Raw genomic sequence first — 16568 nt, 5'->3', positions numbered from 1 at the left:
TTACATTATGAATTTGTTTCATGATTTATTGCGCTATTTTTATTAGGTTTGAATCAGTTTGTTCTCTGGTCGTTGTTTCATAATATATTTGACGGATTTTAATTGCTTGACCATCGGTTTTGAAATGTTCATCGTACGCATGGAAGCTAAGGGACACCCTAAAAGGCCATATTAAATAGCTCACGGCAGTAGCCTCTCCTAGAAGTGTAAATCGAAACCAGAACGCGAGTAACCATCGTCAGACGTACAGACATATCCCTTCTGAGCGCATGCGGTCCTTTTATCCGTCATGACATTGTCTTTCGAAAATCTTGGTGGGCGTTATGCAGCGATACTCCGACCGCTCTCAGATCTCTGCTGACCTGTCTCTGTTCAGTTTACTGGGCTTTATTTCGAACATTAACATCAAAGCTATTTGTCGACAAAGCACCCTTGATAGGTCAACGTTATATCTGCATAGATTTCACCGGGATACATGCAAGTGTATCTGTGTTCAATTGAAACGTTGGCAATTGGAACAATGCCTCTTTGAAACTGAATTTAACTAGTAGTAAGATAAGACTTACCAATTTAGGCGTATCAAGTGAAGCTGTCAGAAGGTGTTATCAGTGACGCTATTTTTTTGGCGAATCTAACCGCTATTGCGATGTTCTTACCAGGCATAGTGGCAGATCCACATTGTTTAGGCTGTTTGTCACACGCCCCAGCTGATCGAGCTTGCCCAGCTCATTTAGCTCACTTTCACTGGATACCTCCATCGGGGCCACCGGCATTGCCTTCACGTCAATATGTGGCTACACCCCTGCCAGATCCACCGCCGAAGCCGCAACGTATGCTGTTCCGTAGGCGAGATTCGCTGCCAGGTCCTCCTCCCTACCAGATCGCCGCTGCAAGATTGCTCCAAAACCCAGGGTTCGGCTCTCGTTCATTGACTCGTGCGTCGACCGTAACGAGTACGGTGAGTACAATTGAGAACGCTAACGCAGGCCCCGAGGCTACAAAGAGAAATTCTTTTAATCCTGCGTCTGGTCATTGGGAATGCGTCGAATCCGCTTCTTGCAGAAAATCGGCACTAGTGATGTCGGCTAGTGTAAATAACAGACAAAGTCCTGGAACTCCGGAAGACTGTAAAAGACGCCGGTCTGTCACGCTTGAGAACGCTGATGGTGTGCAAGTGATTTCAAATGTCAATGGCGACAAGGACGCTATAAATAAATGCACTGGCACCAAAAGCAAGACAGGGTTACTTCCTGCGTTACGTATTCTGGAACGGAATGATGTTTTGTCTGGGATAAAACTCGCTCGAAGCGGTGCGTGTAATGATGTTGCCCATAAAGGTGTGCAATGTGGCATTGAACCCACATGCGAGAATGGTCAGTGGCCGCCGCGTCGAAAAGGACCTCGTTTAAGGCTTAACCGTGTCTTGTTGGGTCGCGGCTTTCGGTGCAACGGCAGCAGCGGTCTAAGCGAGCAACATATTCCGGAGGGAGTAGCCATAGGAAGGCGTAAGTTTTAATCAATTTGAAAGATGTTTGCTTATTTCTTTTTTAGTTTTTTATTGCGTTATTGCATCATACCGAAAACTAGTTATTGGAAATGGGAAATGACTCAAGCAAATATAACTACAAACAAATATGATAATTTTTATGAGTTCTTTAAAAATACGGCGGCTTCAAAAACACTCTAAAATTAGCACCATAAAATGTCGAACCTGATGTTTACGAATAGTATGAGAATGGCTTCGAATCTAAGACAAATACCTATTCCTGTTTGAAAGGATACAATGGGCGTCATTGGTTTATGCTGTAATTCATCAAAATAGGTAATTCTATATGAGACTATTTCGGATCACATTTTCGTCAGCTTGCTGCAAATAATTTAATTTGAAATAATCTTGCTTCTTCTCTATTTAAAGAATACTCCAAACACATCAAAACGCTCGCTCAGTAGCATCGACGATAGCGTTGTTCAACATAACCTAATCTTGATATGATAATACTTGCGTTTCTCGAAACATACCTTCTTTAGTATTACTTTTGCTTTGTTGGCTCGCCTGTAGCGTTATTTAGCAGTAATAGTAGCTTAATTGTATTAACTTAAATTGAGCTCCGGCTGGTGTCATCTTTTTGATGCACCGCCGTTCGAAAACGTCACGGATGGCTGATTATCTAGACGACAGTTGAGACAGTAGCGGCAAGGCTGAGTACCGCGATAAACTTTGTGCTGCCAAACAACTGCACTAACTACATGTCCTAGCGTGGTCAATTGCCACTTGGAGCATACCAATTCTGTTTCTCAGAGGCAGCTTGCATTGGTGGACGCCCTTTTACCTTTATCTATAGGAAAGATGAAAATCACAGGAAGACCCTTATTGAACGACCTCGCAACGATCGTCGGTAGCGGCAACTGACGTCGGTTCTAATTCAAGCTGATTTCAGCGTGAGCCTCTTTAGCGAGGAATACATTTGGAAACGGGCCGTAGACTACAGATTGCAGTAGTCAGAACAACCGCCAGCGATCGGGCACTTACCTAGCTTAGCTTACTCCTTCGGCCACCAAAGCTATTCTATGGGTGAGATGAAATTGTTTGATTCAAAACGTTCTTAGTGATGACAGTCGGAATGATGCTACTGATGCTGTTGTTATTGTTGACGGCGCTGTTCCCGTGTTGCTTCCACTGACCATGTTGACTCTGATATCGCGGTAGTGGCAACAGATACCAGTGGCTGGGAGTTCTTTCGTCTGGGGTGAAATATAAGGACACCGGCATGCTAACGGTGTGTCTCGGCTTGGGTCGCCCGCATTGTTGACTGCGGCTAAGGCGCGCACGATCGTGGTGGTTGCGTCAAAAGCAGAAATCGGTCCAAATAGGCCCCCTTTCCGCCTTTATCTCTCGTTTCGTTCATTCGTTCTCTCTTCCGCTCTTTCCTTCTTGCTTGCTGCCTACAACCCCTGGACAAAAACCGTTACGCTTGTCGATTTGCCACAAGGCACTCAACGGCGACAGAAGCAGCACGGGCTGCGACGGTGGCCATTACGGTTGTTCTTCATTATCAAATAAAAAAGAGTGACAAATTCAAGAGAGTGTGAAGCGAATAGAACGATAAAGACGATAAGCTCAAGGGGCTCTAACGTTATATGAACATGAGGGTTGTGGGGCGGACATATACTTATATGTTTGGAAATTTGGATCATCGACGTGGTGTTTCCTTGGGCTGTAAAGTTGTTTTCAATCACAAACCAGATTTATTTCAGCAAGAAACATATTGGATTCACGACTATAGCGCACCATATCTATTATATATAGAAGGTTTCTTCGTTGGACCATCATGATTGATTTACCCGGGCTTTCGTGGAGACAGGACCACTGTGAGCGGAGACTGAAATCGCATTCATAGGCGTACCAATGAAAAAGAGGTTCTTATTGACAATATATTTTAAAGTCATTACTATATATCGCTACGTAATGCGTACACAATCAGATGAACATGAAAAAATAAAACCCAACACAACTATTATTATTGTTATTATTGACCTTTGTCATGATTTCACGTGTGACGCTCATCGGTGATCTGGTTTTCGTTCTTCGATGTATTTCCGATAGGCAAAGCGTTCTACATCTAAGCTTCCAGACATGGTGACAGTATCGAAGAAAAGTCTTGTGCTATACTGCTGCTTTTCGCCGCACCCACGCCGGAGTCGCAGGTGGGTGTGCGATCTGATTAAGGTCAGAACACTTGCCTGAGTTTAGACACTGCAGCGCCTGAGAAAGTCGCCTATATTACAGCACGTTGGTTTTACCGAATGTTTCTTGCACAACATCTCTGTGTTTGCCGGCACTAGTTCCAGACACTACTGTTCCGTAGGTTCATGGGATCGCCATTACATAATTAAGCCTGCTAGAATCCTGCGGGCACATGGCCGCGTAGACAAGCAGATTGTCTAGTCTAGCGGCTGACTGAATTAAAGCCAGCACAAAGGAGGTAGACTTGGCCTGGTCCGGGACACCTTTTCGAGACCTGCTGTCCGGGTCTCCTCAGTATCCTAAGAATCGTTGAAGCGATGCACTCATTTGATATGTGAGATTCGTGGACACTTCAGTGGTTATGAAAATGATTGTGAACGAAACATTCGTTTCATGGTTTACTTTGTGGATTATACGTGTTTGTAGGTACGAGGCCTTCGATAAAGACGAATGGTATGCGATTGTGAGTTATGAGTGCTAACAAGTATATATTCGATTGACTCATGATCATCCCAACTAGATGTATTTTTTTACCGCAGCTTGCTTCGTACCTTTATGAGTGGAAATGCTGAAATTTCTACGGACCCGCCCATCTGCCGATACGTTTTCTGACGGTATGCTATGTCGGCACACTAAAGAGTCAGCTGTGTTACGGGGTCCACCTTTACTGAACCTCAACTATAGTTCCGTGTACGAGGATAATGACATCGAAGACGTTCCATTGCTAGCGGCTAAGCGGTGTTTACGAAGAGCATTTTCAGATCGGACCATCCGAGATGGAAATGAACACTTCGACAATTGGCAAGGCTCCGAGCCAAAAAATAGATTGGACTCGCTTTCTGCCACGGACGAGGCTTCCTCTTCCACGGCACATTCGTTGCCTTATTTCGATATGCAAAAGAGCGAAGCTGGAGTCGACTCTCAGGTCCCATATCGAGCGCATGTGCCTGGACCTAGCTGTACCTATGAACCCTGCCAGTGTTGCACGACTGAAACACAACAGCAAAATTTAGAGTACTTCAAGTCATCGGGTTCTGAAGATCACCTTCCTCGAGTAGTCGATGCTGTCTCGAAGGATCTTGTCGTTCCTAAGGCTCCGCCAAGCTTTCAGGATATGGAAAACATTTGTTTTTTCTCTACACAAAATTGGAGTGAACCTCAACAGCAGCTATTGTGTCCAGAATATGCTCAAATAGTGAAGCGCAGTGGAAAATTAAAAGTCTTTTCTGACTCTCCATGCTCTCTAATGACGTACAATCTTGAATCTGATTCAGTTCGAGTTAAAAAGTCAAAGGAGCACCGCAATTTAAAAGGGCGTCCCCGCAAAATTTCTATATCTGACATCTCTTCACCGCTACCTCGCCTTAGAGTCATACCTAGACCCGTGAGTGAAAATGAAGTTAATGGGCCTAAACTTCAGCACTCATTTTTTCGTCGTAGCATAGGACATTTAGAGAGAAGTAATTTATCGTCGGAAACACAAAAAAAAATTAGTAACAGGAGCTTTCGATGCCCCACACGGAACCTACCTCGGATGGGGGTAACCCCTCCACCACGATCCGGTACGTTATCAGATTTACTACCAGAAAACAGTAACATAACTAATCTAGACAACATTGAATCATCAGCAACAGGACGCCACGAGCCCGATACGACAGACTCGTCCTCATCTGCTTCATCTAAAGGGTCGATCTTTGGTATCGGATATCGTTTAAATCTTGACGAACTTTGTCCTGAACGAGGCTCATCGCTTAGGCGTTCCCTTCTCGAAAAACTTCAGCAAAGGGCAATCCTTCTAAATCGCGTAAACTCGATTATAGAGCAACCAAAGCTTATGGGATCTTCAACTACAGCCATATCATCGGCAGTAGAGACAACCGATACAGGGGTACAGGTCGACACGATAAAAAATGCGGTACTCGAATTCGATAAGCTTGACGAGGAGTATGTGTGTGAATGTCACCTTCAGGAGGAAGTAAAAGTCGCAAACGTAACATCGGCACTACCAAGCAAATCAAATAGAGAGAAGAGCAAATCCTTGAGGGTCTCAAAGCCAAAATGGAAGGACAACGGAACTAAAGGTTGCAGCGACAAAGGTCTGATCTCTGCCTCGTCTTCTTCCTCCGTTTATTACCAGAAACGTAATCGAATACGGATGGGGTATTTGAACAGTATCCGATGTTTTTTTAAGGACGACTTGAAGAAAAAAGTTCAAAGAGCGACCAATTCTCCATCAGTTAGCTCACTCGACCATATCGACCCGAAAATGATGCATAAGTACAATGGATTGGTCGATTCAGGTTATGAAGAAAACGGGATAGCAGTCATATCTAGCCCCCGTTCTCTTCATCTTTTGGAAGTGAGTCCTTACGAAGTTAGCGGAGCCTTCCAACTTGTGCCTAATGTTGAACAGACGGAACGCCGAAGACCGCTTTCACCAACAGATGCTCAAGAATTCACACGACTTAATATAGAGAATGGTGAGTTCTTTTGTACTATTATTTCAGTGCTAATACGTTAACTCTGGTGGAAGGACAAATAGCGCCAACGAAACGTCTAGTCGGTTTGATAATGCTCTGACGTCACAATACGAGACAGTTGTTAAGTGCGACACGCAGAGTTAGAGCAATTTGTATGTCAATTTGAATCGTAATATTATAAACAATCTTTATTATTTTTGTTTTTACATTTTATGTACATAAGAAAATAGGATAAGTACCCATAATAATAATTTGTATGACTACATTTAGCTGTTGGCTACGTTGTTTACGTTGGCCATAATCAAGCATTCACTGTTCCATACTATTGATATGGCATTCTTTTTCGTCGTTGTTATAGTGGAACAGCTATACTTAAAACAAGATACACGAAACAACTCTATATAGACCCGTTGCCGTTAGTGATAGTTCTTCGTTAGGCCATCTGTTAAAGGTTTACGTTCAGGTAATTTGTTTGATCTCATCGGTACTGAACTGCAGTTTACAGGAACTTTCATTTCTTCTTCTACAGACAGTCGCTTGGAGCATTTAACAAGTCCGAGCTGTACTGTGGGCCAGGATTTTTCATGGGTTTTGGCCTCGAAAGCATGAGTCCTTTGGGCTCGTTTCGGTACTGCCACTGTGTTAATTCATTAACTGTCAGAGTTATTCCTTCAGCCTGCCGTTCGCTTGGACTATATTTATGAACAGTCCTTTTTTTTTTTATTATCTTTCTGACCTCATTGGCTGCGACGGACTTCTAAAGAACAATGCATATACTGAATAACGGTCCTGGATTTTATGAATGGCCGCGCGTATCATAATCACCATCATGAAATCTTCCTGTTCAAAATAAAACTGCATTAGTCGTGACGTACGATACTATGTTGTTCTAGATTCGGTTACACGTACTTCAAGAGAATCATGAAATCTGGGTTTTTTTTTATGAATCGGATCTTTAAAACAGGTTTGGATCCCATTCTCACGGATTAGTAAAATGAGAGATATCTCTACAGGCAGATATTGAAGTTACTACTGACGACGGGCATAAAGTTCTTGCAACAGCTGTTGCCATTAAGCGTATCGGGGTCGAATACTGCTTCCGTAGCTCACTAAGAAGTTTATCGTCGATATGTTTATATCTCGCTATTGTATAATATGCGAGGTTAAAATTAAGAAATCCATTTTTAGTTGAAGACAGGTTCTGAATCATGAGGGGTAAAGCGCTAAAAAGTGATGCTACACGCGTAAGTTTGAAGCGATTAGTATATCTCTTGTTATCTTTGTTGGTGACACAACAAAGAAACAGGGGCAAATAAGTTACTGGAACAGACAGCTCTTAGCGACTGGCAGCGTTCGTTAGAGTTTGACCGGGTTGCATGAAGAGCATGAGTTAAATCAGATACGTTTCAACGTCCCTACGCCATATATGTCGGCTATTAAACCTTTTTAATAAGCAGCGATATCCTTTATTTTTATCCTCATACCAAATCCTTTTCTAATTAGCTGACAGGAACTCAGCACACCGATGGCGCAGTAAATTTAAAGACAGTATCTGACTACGGCTTGTTCGTACTCGACGTTAGTAAACAGATTTGTTTTTCAGTTCTATTAGCGTTGGTATTTGTTGTGAGGCTTGGGTCTCGTGTTCAGTTCTTGTTTCGCAGAGTCGTTTGTTACTGTTTTTTTTTTTTTGCTGTAAAGATGCCACCCTTACTATAAAGCCCCACTGATAGTACTTTGCACACCCATTTACCGTTCGATTTACGGTCAGTCGCCGTCAGGTCTTTTTGGTGTCGTGGACCACCTATTTTGACGCAACGAGCAATTACATGCATTAAAACCGCGCACTATCAACTTCGTATATCTGTTGTCATATTGTGAAACCATGGTCGACTATTAGTGGAAATTGTGTCGACGTTTGTCATTAAGCTATTTTTAAGCAAAATCATATAATGATTTTGCTAAAAATACGTACATCCGTATATACGTATCAATGAGAGATGGCCGCGATCGAATGATCTATTTTTTACCGTATTGCTTTACAGGGAAAAAATTGCCATTGGAATTCGTCACCACTGCTGTAGCATACAGACACTGCCGGAAAATTAGTTATACGCAGCCTAAGCTTCAGCGGCGGTGGAGTAGGTGTTCTAGTCAGAACGTCGGTTCAATGCCGTGAAGCAGATCTGGATATAAACGTAGCGATTATCGCATCTGGCCTATGCTGTCCTGAATAAGATTTGTCGTTGAATCTCTGAGGGGCGGTGACAAAATTGTAACCAGCGATTTCACGAAGTTTAGTATTTTCCTGCCCATTTTTCGTAATATCTGACGGTAAAAATATAAGGAAATAAGCAGGTGGCATGATTTTGGCGTTAAAAGCTCTGCATCTTTGGTTTTGTAAATCGAATGAGGACGGTATAGCCCCCCCAGCACCCCCCAGAATTTTGAGCAATATATGATTACGTCGATTTCCGAAACAGCGCCAACCCAAATGTTGACCACTACAGGCCAGTGGTATAATCCAATAATGGGCCTTGTAAAGCAAAAACAATCTGATGTCTGAATGTATCTACTGTCATTACCTAGAGTATTTAACAAAATAATCTGAACTAACAGATACATTAATTTCCTTCGACGTCGTTAGGCGCTAACTTTCCTGGTTATTTAATTACTTCAAAAGCCGATTTTTCAGCATTAAACCTCAATAATTGTTTTTGCAGGAGGAGCTTGCTGATAGCACAGCCCGCGAGGCACTTCCCTCGAATTATATTTTTAATTTTTTAGCACATATGAAAAGCACCCTATAGTATAAAACACAATATGTTTACCAGTCATCTTAAATTATGGAGTCGCTATCATAATCCTGTAGAACGACCTGCGCTACAAATAGCGATAGAAAATGCGTTTCAATATCGTGAACAGAGAGCATAACCCTTTCCGATTTCCAATGAGCCGACCTCTGAAGCTTCGACATACTGTTGTAACTTGGATGGTATTTGGGTGCTTAAATCTATAAAAGATCTCGGTAACATCGATTTTACGATTTCAAGTTTTACGACCAGTATCGCTGTCAAGCACTCCATGGGAATGCACCTACATTGGAATGCCCGCCGACAATCTGTAGCACTATGTTGCATTGTTTCATTATTAAAAAATTTGAAATTTCTAATCAAATTTTTGATAATTTACAATTATCAGATTGTGCCTATATCGCCGTCCTTATAGAGTACTGCTGTTAAAATCAACACGATAAAGCTCTTAAATATGGCTAAATCTAAATGTATTTGGCGTACCCAGCAAGAATATGCTATCCATAGAAGAGTCGTAACCCTTGTTCGGTAGACCAGATAGGTGCCTGCTTGATTGTACCCAAAGGTCTAATCGAGTTCAAGTATTCGGACCTGCACCCAAATCATCTAAAAGGAAGACTGACAATAATTTCTGTTGAAGTGGCTAAAATCTCAAGGATTATTAACATGTTTATGTGCCGAATGTGCAGGGCATTAAGACAGCGAAATTGAATAGATTTTTCCAGGGGCCATGGGTAGTTTATCTGCGTTTGCTGATAACAGTTATCTCTTTCCAACAAAATACATGCGATTCGAAATGTCAATGGAAACGGCATAAACACGCGGGTAGACATGTTAGATTTTTTTGAAAAAGCGCGCCGAACTTTTCTAGAGTTAGACGCTACTGACTTGTCCAAAAAATATATATTGAATGCAATTTAATAGAATACATAACGTTTACACTGTATTCCCACGAGCAGCAACTTTGAAAGTGGCGAACCTTTTAATAATGTTCGGTATTTGGGAGTTTAGAAAGACGTTGAGATGGGATCGAATAGTAACCGAGTAGCTTTCAATGTACCGCTGCTTACAAAAACCAGTATCGGACTCATTACTGACATGTAGCAAGAACCGCTCACGCACAAGAAATTACGAAAGCCATAAGATCATAACATATCAGCAAACGCAGTGGAACAGCGTTATTCAAGCTTTACATGCCAATGTAATAAGTACAGCAAGTTACAAAAAATGCAAGCTAGACTTTTGCCGGGTAGCTACAGTAATAGGAAAACCAGCCCGTTCGCGATCGCCTCCGTTGGGCAGGTTTATTGAAGACATCTTTTGTGCAACAATAATATGACGCACTGCTTTGGCCGCCGACTATGCCAGGATTGAAGCCGGGACCGGGCAATGACCAAAATAAGGACCCGGTAAGGTAAAACCAGCGGACTCGTTCTGACCGAGGCGTCACCTGTCAATAATCCATCTATATCTATCCATGAATAAATGTCTGTACACATGGTTAAATGTAACAAAGGAATATCGACACGTTCGATGTTACCCTTACGCAGCGGTTACGTGAGCATCTTCTTTTGATTCGCTAACGAACGAATTGCAGCGTGGCATCCCGTAGTGTTATAACAAGATCAGGAATGAAGACAGCGCGCCCGCAGTCGAGCGTGTCGTCAACGACAAACTCATAGACGCTTTTAGCTACGGGTCGGGTTCATCCCAGTCGCGCAATCTGCCAAGTGAAGTGGAGCTGTCGAAGGACGGTTGTGGCCGTTGCTGGGGGCTAAAATAGCTCATGATGAAGGGCCTGTTGCAGTCACTTGTAACTGGGGCGAGCGAGAGAGCCGAAAGGTATGGAAATTATAGCAAAAATCTTGTCAAATTCAACCAACCAACCTCTTTTTTGTGGAAGTTTGCTTTCAGCAAGTCTTTTTAAATTTATATTTAAAATAATATCCGTATTATTATTATTATTTATATTTTTGTTTTCCCTACTATATGTCGCAATTTGACCCACACTGCTCATACGTCGGATACTGTAACCATGTATGATATCTTTTCAAAGGGGTACGTGACACGCCAATTTCTTTAAACGGAAATTTGCTTTTATTATGCTCTGTAGACCCAGGCGTCTTAATAGAATTACCGCCATTACCACGTCTTCGAGCAATTATGTAGTTAAAATCCAGCACGCGTACTGACATCAAAGTGACATGGTGGATAATTACGTAGTTTCTTCCGCGTGAAAAGTAAACGAATACAGAAAACAGAAAGTGTCAAAGTTACGTTCATAATTAGTTCGCGTTAATAGGCATGATGACCAATCACCAGAGAGAATTAGCAAAGACAATAGGATTTGTCATCTGGCTCAGACTAATAGTAACTTTCCTAAGGATGTCTATTACGGCATCAAGTCGTAATATTGGCCAGCCTTTCGTTTTTGCGTTTCCGCACATCTACATAAACTCCCAAGTATTCACAATTTGGATTTCTGCACCTACTCGAAACCTGCAAGCAACGTAACGTCAACGATTTTTCAAACCATAAATAAAAATTCCTTAAAAACATTGCAGACGAACGATTTTTATCCAAGCTTTTACATAAAGCATTCTAATATCTAAGAATCAATTTTGTCTATCACTGTAACATCGCCGGCAACAATGATCCCTTCGTATCGTAGAAGTTCAGCTCTGACAATTGAAACTTAATTTAAATACGATAGTAATTTTTATAGGAAAGATCATCCTTCTGTATAATTATAATTGTGTGCAGATGCTTTTATTACACGGAAGACTTATCTTGTCATAAATATGACTATTATTGTACATACAAGTTACATAAGTTGCTACGATTAGAGAAGACAGTACAGTAACGAATAAATATTGCTGTGTAAACATCCTGTTTGGGTATATGCTCTTGTTGGAAAATGTCATAGCAGACGCATCTTTACCTCGCTTCTAAAAATTTGGTATAATGCCAGTTTTATGATGGCATATGCTATCATTCCGAAACCAATGCAGCCATATGCAGCAAAAACAACTTAAGGCTTTCAATAGCCATGAAACTTATTGGTGAACTTTCTTTCAAGCTATTTTCAGTAATCGATCGAGTTACGGCTATAACAAAAATCTTTCGACCAAAATTTTCATTTGAAATTCTAAGTTCAAACCGAAATCATTTGAGAACTATTTTTTGGATGTCGTTCCTAATCAATACCTACCAAAGTGTTTCACGTATCAGCTTTATATTATAGTTAAACAGAGGGGGGTGAGGATTAAAATGTTTGCTACAACAGTCGCAAGACTTACACAAATGAGCACGTAAATAATAGACATGACGACTTTCTATTCATGGCTTTCAAATTGAATTGTTGTGAATTTCACATTTTTGGTAAAATTTTTAAGTATTACACTTGCGAGCATGTGAACGATTCGATCACTCAATATGATGACAAGATACCAACTTAAATGAAAATTCAAAGTGGTTCGGAGCGAGGCTTAAAACAGCTCAAGAGTTGAATTGAAAACCAGTGGATCACGAACTTGGTGGAACCATGCTCAACTGTCGGCCTATACAATATGTCCCGTTTTTGATTGCATCCAGTATGTAAAAATACTAGTCAAATTTTTCGTTTGGAAAAAAGGCCTTTCGCACCGATCATAGTGGCTTCTACAAGTGGTGTATTAGGTACAATGCAACAGCTAGCCCTGGAAGACGATAGGGAACTTCAGAGGAGAAGTGTCACTCACCCTTCACGTTGTATCAGATGTAAATTTTTTCAGTTCCACAGTCGGAAACGGTGTCAGCCAATCTATAAGTTAGTTAGACAACGGCGCATCATACTTGCTAGAATAGAATACGTCTCGCTCCGATTGAAGTCCAGTTGTTGCTCGTACTTCATCTGTACATGAGATACACTATTTCTTTTGTATATATATACATACATACATACATACAATTTAGGCATCAATATATATCCTATTTTAATGTCGATATAAAGTGCGTGCTTTTATATGCATACCCATTTTTGTTGGAGTTGTTTTCTGTTGGCGAAGTTGAAATTTAGCGGGTTGCCCATAGCCGACCGGGCCAATTGGAAACGTCTGCCAAGGGTCGTTCGGGTGAGACCTGATTCTTAATGCGAGTTATCATCGAAACAGCAGAAAAATATTTCATTGTCCAAACAGTATGTCTATATATATATATATATATATATATATATATATATATATGTAAACTCAAGAGGATCTAATAAACACGAAACCACCTATAACGCCTATTTATGTCGGTTAATTTCTATACACATAAGAAGAGAAATTGCAGTATTGCCAAGAAGATTACACTTTTTCTGCTGATTTATGCATGACCTCATACAAAGCTCTTAGTTCATGTCTAGGCGGTTTATCATGTTTTGAGTGCCAGCAAAAATACTGTGTCTCAATGGGTTAATGATCATTTTTTTATGCTGTTTTTCCCCTCGACCCTAATAAACGGATGCGAATTTCAGTCTTTAGGCTTAAGCTGGCCAAGTGCTGTATTGTGTACCAGCGGGTCCAGTTGACTAAAATGGACTTGTATATATAAATGCTATCTAAGACAGCCTTATAATTTAATTTGAGTAGCCGCTTCTTTGAAAAAGAAGTGATTTCTTTTTTAGTGCCTATTTTACTGTATTATTAGCACTGGTAAACGAGTAGCTATTTCGTTTTTGTTGCTTCTCATGTGGGTGGATGGTAAATTGGCCGGTTTATTTACACGATAACTTAAATAATAATATTGTTAAATTAATGGAGTAAGGAGATGAGTTACTTCTATGCTATTTGCCTCATGCTAAGGCATCATGTTCGCTCAACAGCCACGCCACCTTGTGGGCCACGAAGATATTTGCAAGCGTCGAAATCGTCGTCGTGTGGTTGTGGTGTCCGGCCGGCGAGAGGGTTCGTCTGCCGCGCTGAAATTATTCGAAGCGAGGAGACCACCATCACGGCGTAGCGACAGCGTTGTAAGAAGATGGCGCTGGCAACGTCCGACGTACAACTTCGCGCAGTCGACTTCAGCAAAGCGCCTCTGCAGCAGCTGATGCTGTAGCCCGAAGTGGTTTTCGCCGCAATACAGCGGTTGTTGCAGCAGATCTGGGCTAAAAGCCCAGAAGACAAAGGTCGCCCGGGACAGTGGTGTGCCCTATCAAGGGAGCTGGGCGCGCGCAGAATAGCCTACTGTGTGGAGTATGTTCATCGCTCTGCCATGTGCACAGTTGGATTTTAGTTAACAGTGAGTGTGCGGTGCGCGTGTTTTTGTTATGAAAGAAGTACCCGCGTGCTGTAATTTACGACGTATTCGGGTCTTTGTCAGATGGAACAGAGTTAAATCTGGATTTGGTTTTAGCCTACTTGGTCAACTAGTTGGGAAGGAGATTTTTGTTGGACACGAATAAGGGGTTGTTCGGTCGCCGTTATTAGTTAACGATAGATATGGGATATAATTATAGTCTTGGACGAGATTATTCTAGGATGACACAATAGAGGCGTTCTTTGGAGATTTACAAAAAGGAGCCGTAAATTCTTAAGTATCGGTTGTTTCAGCGATCACAGAAGTGTTGTGTCCGTAAGCGATTTCCTACTGAGATCAAGTATGGGCAACCTATTCTAGAATTATCCTGGGATGGGTGCCGCTGGGGTGACGTGACGGTGAGATTCTCCACGTAAGTTAAAAGCAGGCGTTAATATGAGATCAGAATAGGGCATTACGAAAACAGACCAAACAGTTTATTGTTCCGTATCGTTGTACATATTAAATTTAACGACATTGTGAATAGGCAAGCATCATCGTGAGGTGGTATCGAATACCAGTGCTTCTTGGATTAGAGTTTTGGACTATAATTACAGGATAATTAGTCATAACCTTGAAAAGTTTGAGCGAACAGACTCTCTGCTTACGCAGGTAAGAATATGTCTATTATGTAATGGGCTGTGCTTGACTCGCTTAATATAGTTTCACGTTAGGAAAAGCTTACAGTATAGTAGAGATGAGTCAACTTAAAAAATAAGTTGAGAAATGTATGCAATAGTATTTAAACGTAAGAAAAAATCATTTAAATAACATCTGGCACAGTAACCAGTGGCAATTTTGTCTTGACTTAACGCACCAATAAAGTTAATGGATATAACATTCTAGCTATTCGGTCGTCATCGAGAGTAGATTGTCGAACGTAGACAAGTCAAAACGGTCAAGTATGAAAAAAAGTGGATAACAAGATATTTGGCTTAACATATACAAGGATAACGCACCTAGAATAGGCCATACACACAGAGGGCGTCAAGGTTTCGAAACAGTAACCGTAAAACAAGTTTTTTGAGTTCTTCATGGGCCCGTCGTGAAATTGCACGCGAATCACATCTTTTCCTTTTCGTGAAGCCATCTTTTTAAAAAAAAATACAAATATCTATTGTTATATAATACTGCTGCCTAAATAAAACTACAAGACGAAGAGCAGCTATGTAGATTTTCATGTTTGCCGCATGTTGACACCCGTGGCAAAAAATGCAAGTGTCCTAGCATCCTGAAGTAGAAATACTTATCGTCAATTTCACCTGTGTGCTAATACATGACAGGTTCGCATTTTTATTATTTGGCCTTTTTGTTAGAAGGTGTTGGCCTTGCTAGTTCGGCCGCTAACGATGATACCCAATTATTAAGCATCCAAGCTAGCCATATATTTTATTTTACTAAATATAAACAGCCAGTATTACAAACAGTTGCTTTTTCCATGTCCGAACGGAAATTTCTTACAAGCCTCGTATTATCTCATTACTCTGTTGATATATCGCTTTCACATACTCGTTGCTTAGCCTACCTGTTGCATATAGTAAGGCCGGTCAGTGTTTAATTTAGGTAGTTCCGCCTACACATATATAGTCGTATCATGTAAAGCCAAGAAACACATGTTTTTGAAACTCGTTAGTAAGAGAAGCGCAATTAGTTTATTTGCTACATAACATTTTTGTTGTATTCTTACCTGTTTTTCTACCTCTTTAAAGCCCCGCTCCCTTTCATACACCAATCTTTTGGTGGTTTCTAGGATCTATATTGTACATCCAGTATGAAACATTATATATATATATATACATATATATATATAATTGCGGATTATACAGCAGAAATTAAAAAATTATTTTGTTTGAAACCCCCGTTGAATACAGTTGCGTTATATACTTCTGATATTCTAATTATTTTAGAAATTTAATCGTCTAAACTAAAATGTAATATATCTGCTGAGTGGTTTCAACCTCGCACACATAATCGTATTACCATATATCTTATATTCGATCATTAAGAATTATCTAGATAAATTGGGTTTGGCCTTAATATTATAGGCATTACCCCTTAAATTTCCGCATTATTAGCTTTAGCTTTCATTGACATCTAAGTATTATACAAGATTATTAGTAGAAAAAAAAAAAGCACGTTTATATCTGTGTTGATTGCACATTTGTTTTTACCAAGTATACCACCTACTCAAAGTTTTGCATCTTACGCCGT

General features: G+C 40.9%; 1 protein-coding gene across 10 annotated transcripts in view; it reads left to right on the top strand.

Annotated features, from left to right (window-relative positions):
- The first annotated feature begins 423 nt into the window (after nucleotides 1–423).
- LOC111265134 (heat shock 70 kDa protein 12A) overlaps nucleotides 424–16568 on the top strand; it is a 72362-nt gene continuing 56217 nt past the window's right edge. The window contains exons 1-2 of one of the 10 annotated variants that reach the window (XM_086970358.1): nucleotides 14043–14254; nucleotides 14845–14969. Coding sequence is in view for 2 of the 10 variants with exons in the window: in XM_022841544.2 (XP_022697279.1) it covers nucleotides 647–1505 (859 nt within the window). In the remaining 8 variants the exon portion in view is untranslated. Of the gene's footprint in view, nucleotides 1506–14042; nucleotides 14970–16568 lie in introns of those variants that run through there. The other 9 variants (XM_086970356.1, XM_086970354.1, XM_086970355.1 and 6 more) reach the window with 9 other exon arrangements.

This window comes from Varroa jacobsoni, unplaced genomic scaffold (genome assembly GCF_002532875.2).
Source record: "Varroa jacobsoni isolate VJ856 unplaced genomic scaffold, vjacob_1.0 scaffold_936, whole genome shotgun sequence".
Lineage (NCBI taxonomy): Eukaryota > Metazoa > Arthropoda > Arachnida > Mesostigmata > Varroidae > Varroa > Varroa jacobsoni.
The sequence above is the reverse complement of the archived record's forward strand: the minus strand, read 5'-3'. Positions and strand labels throughout refer to the sequence as shown.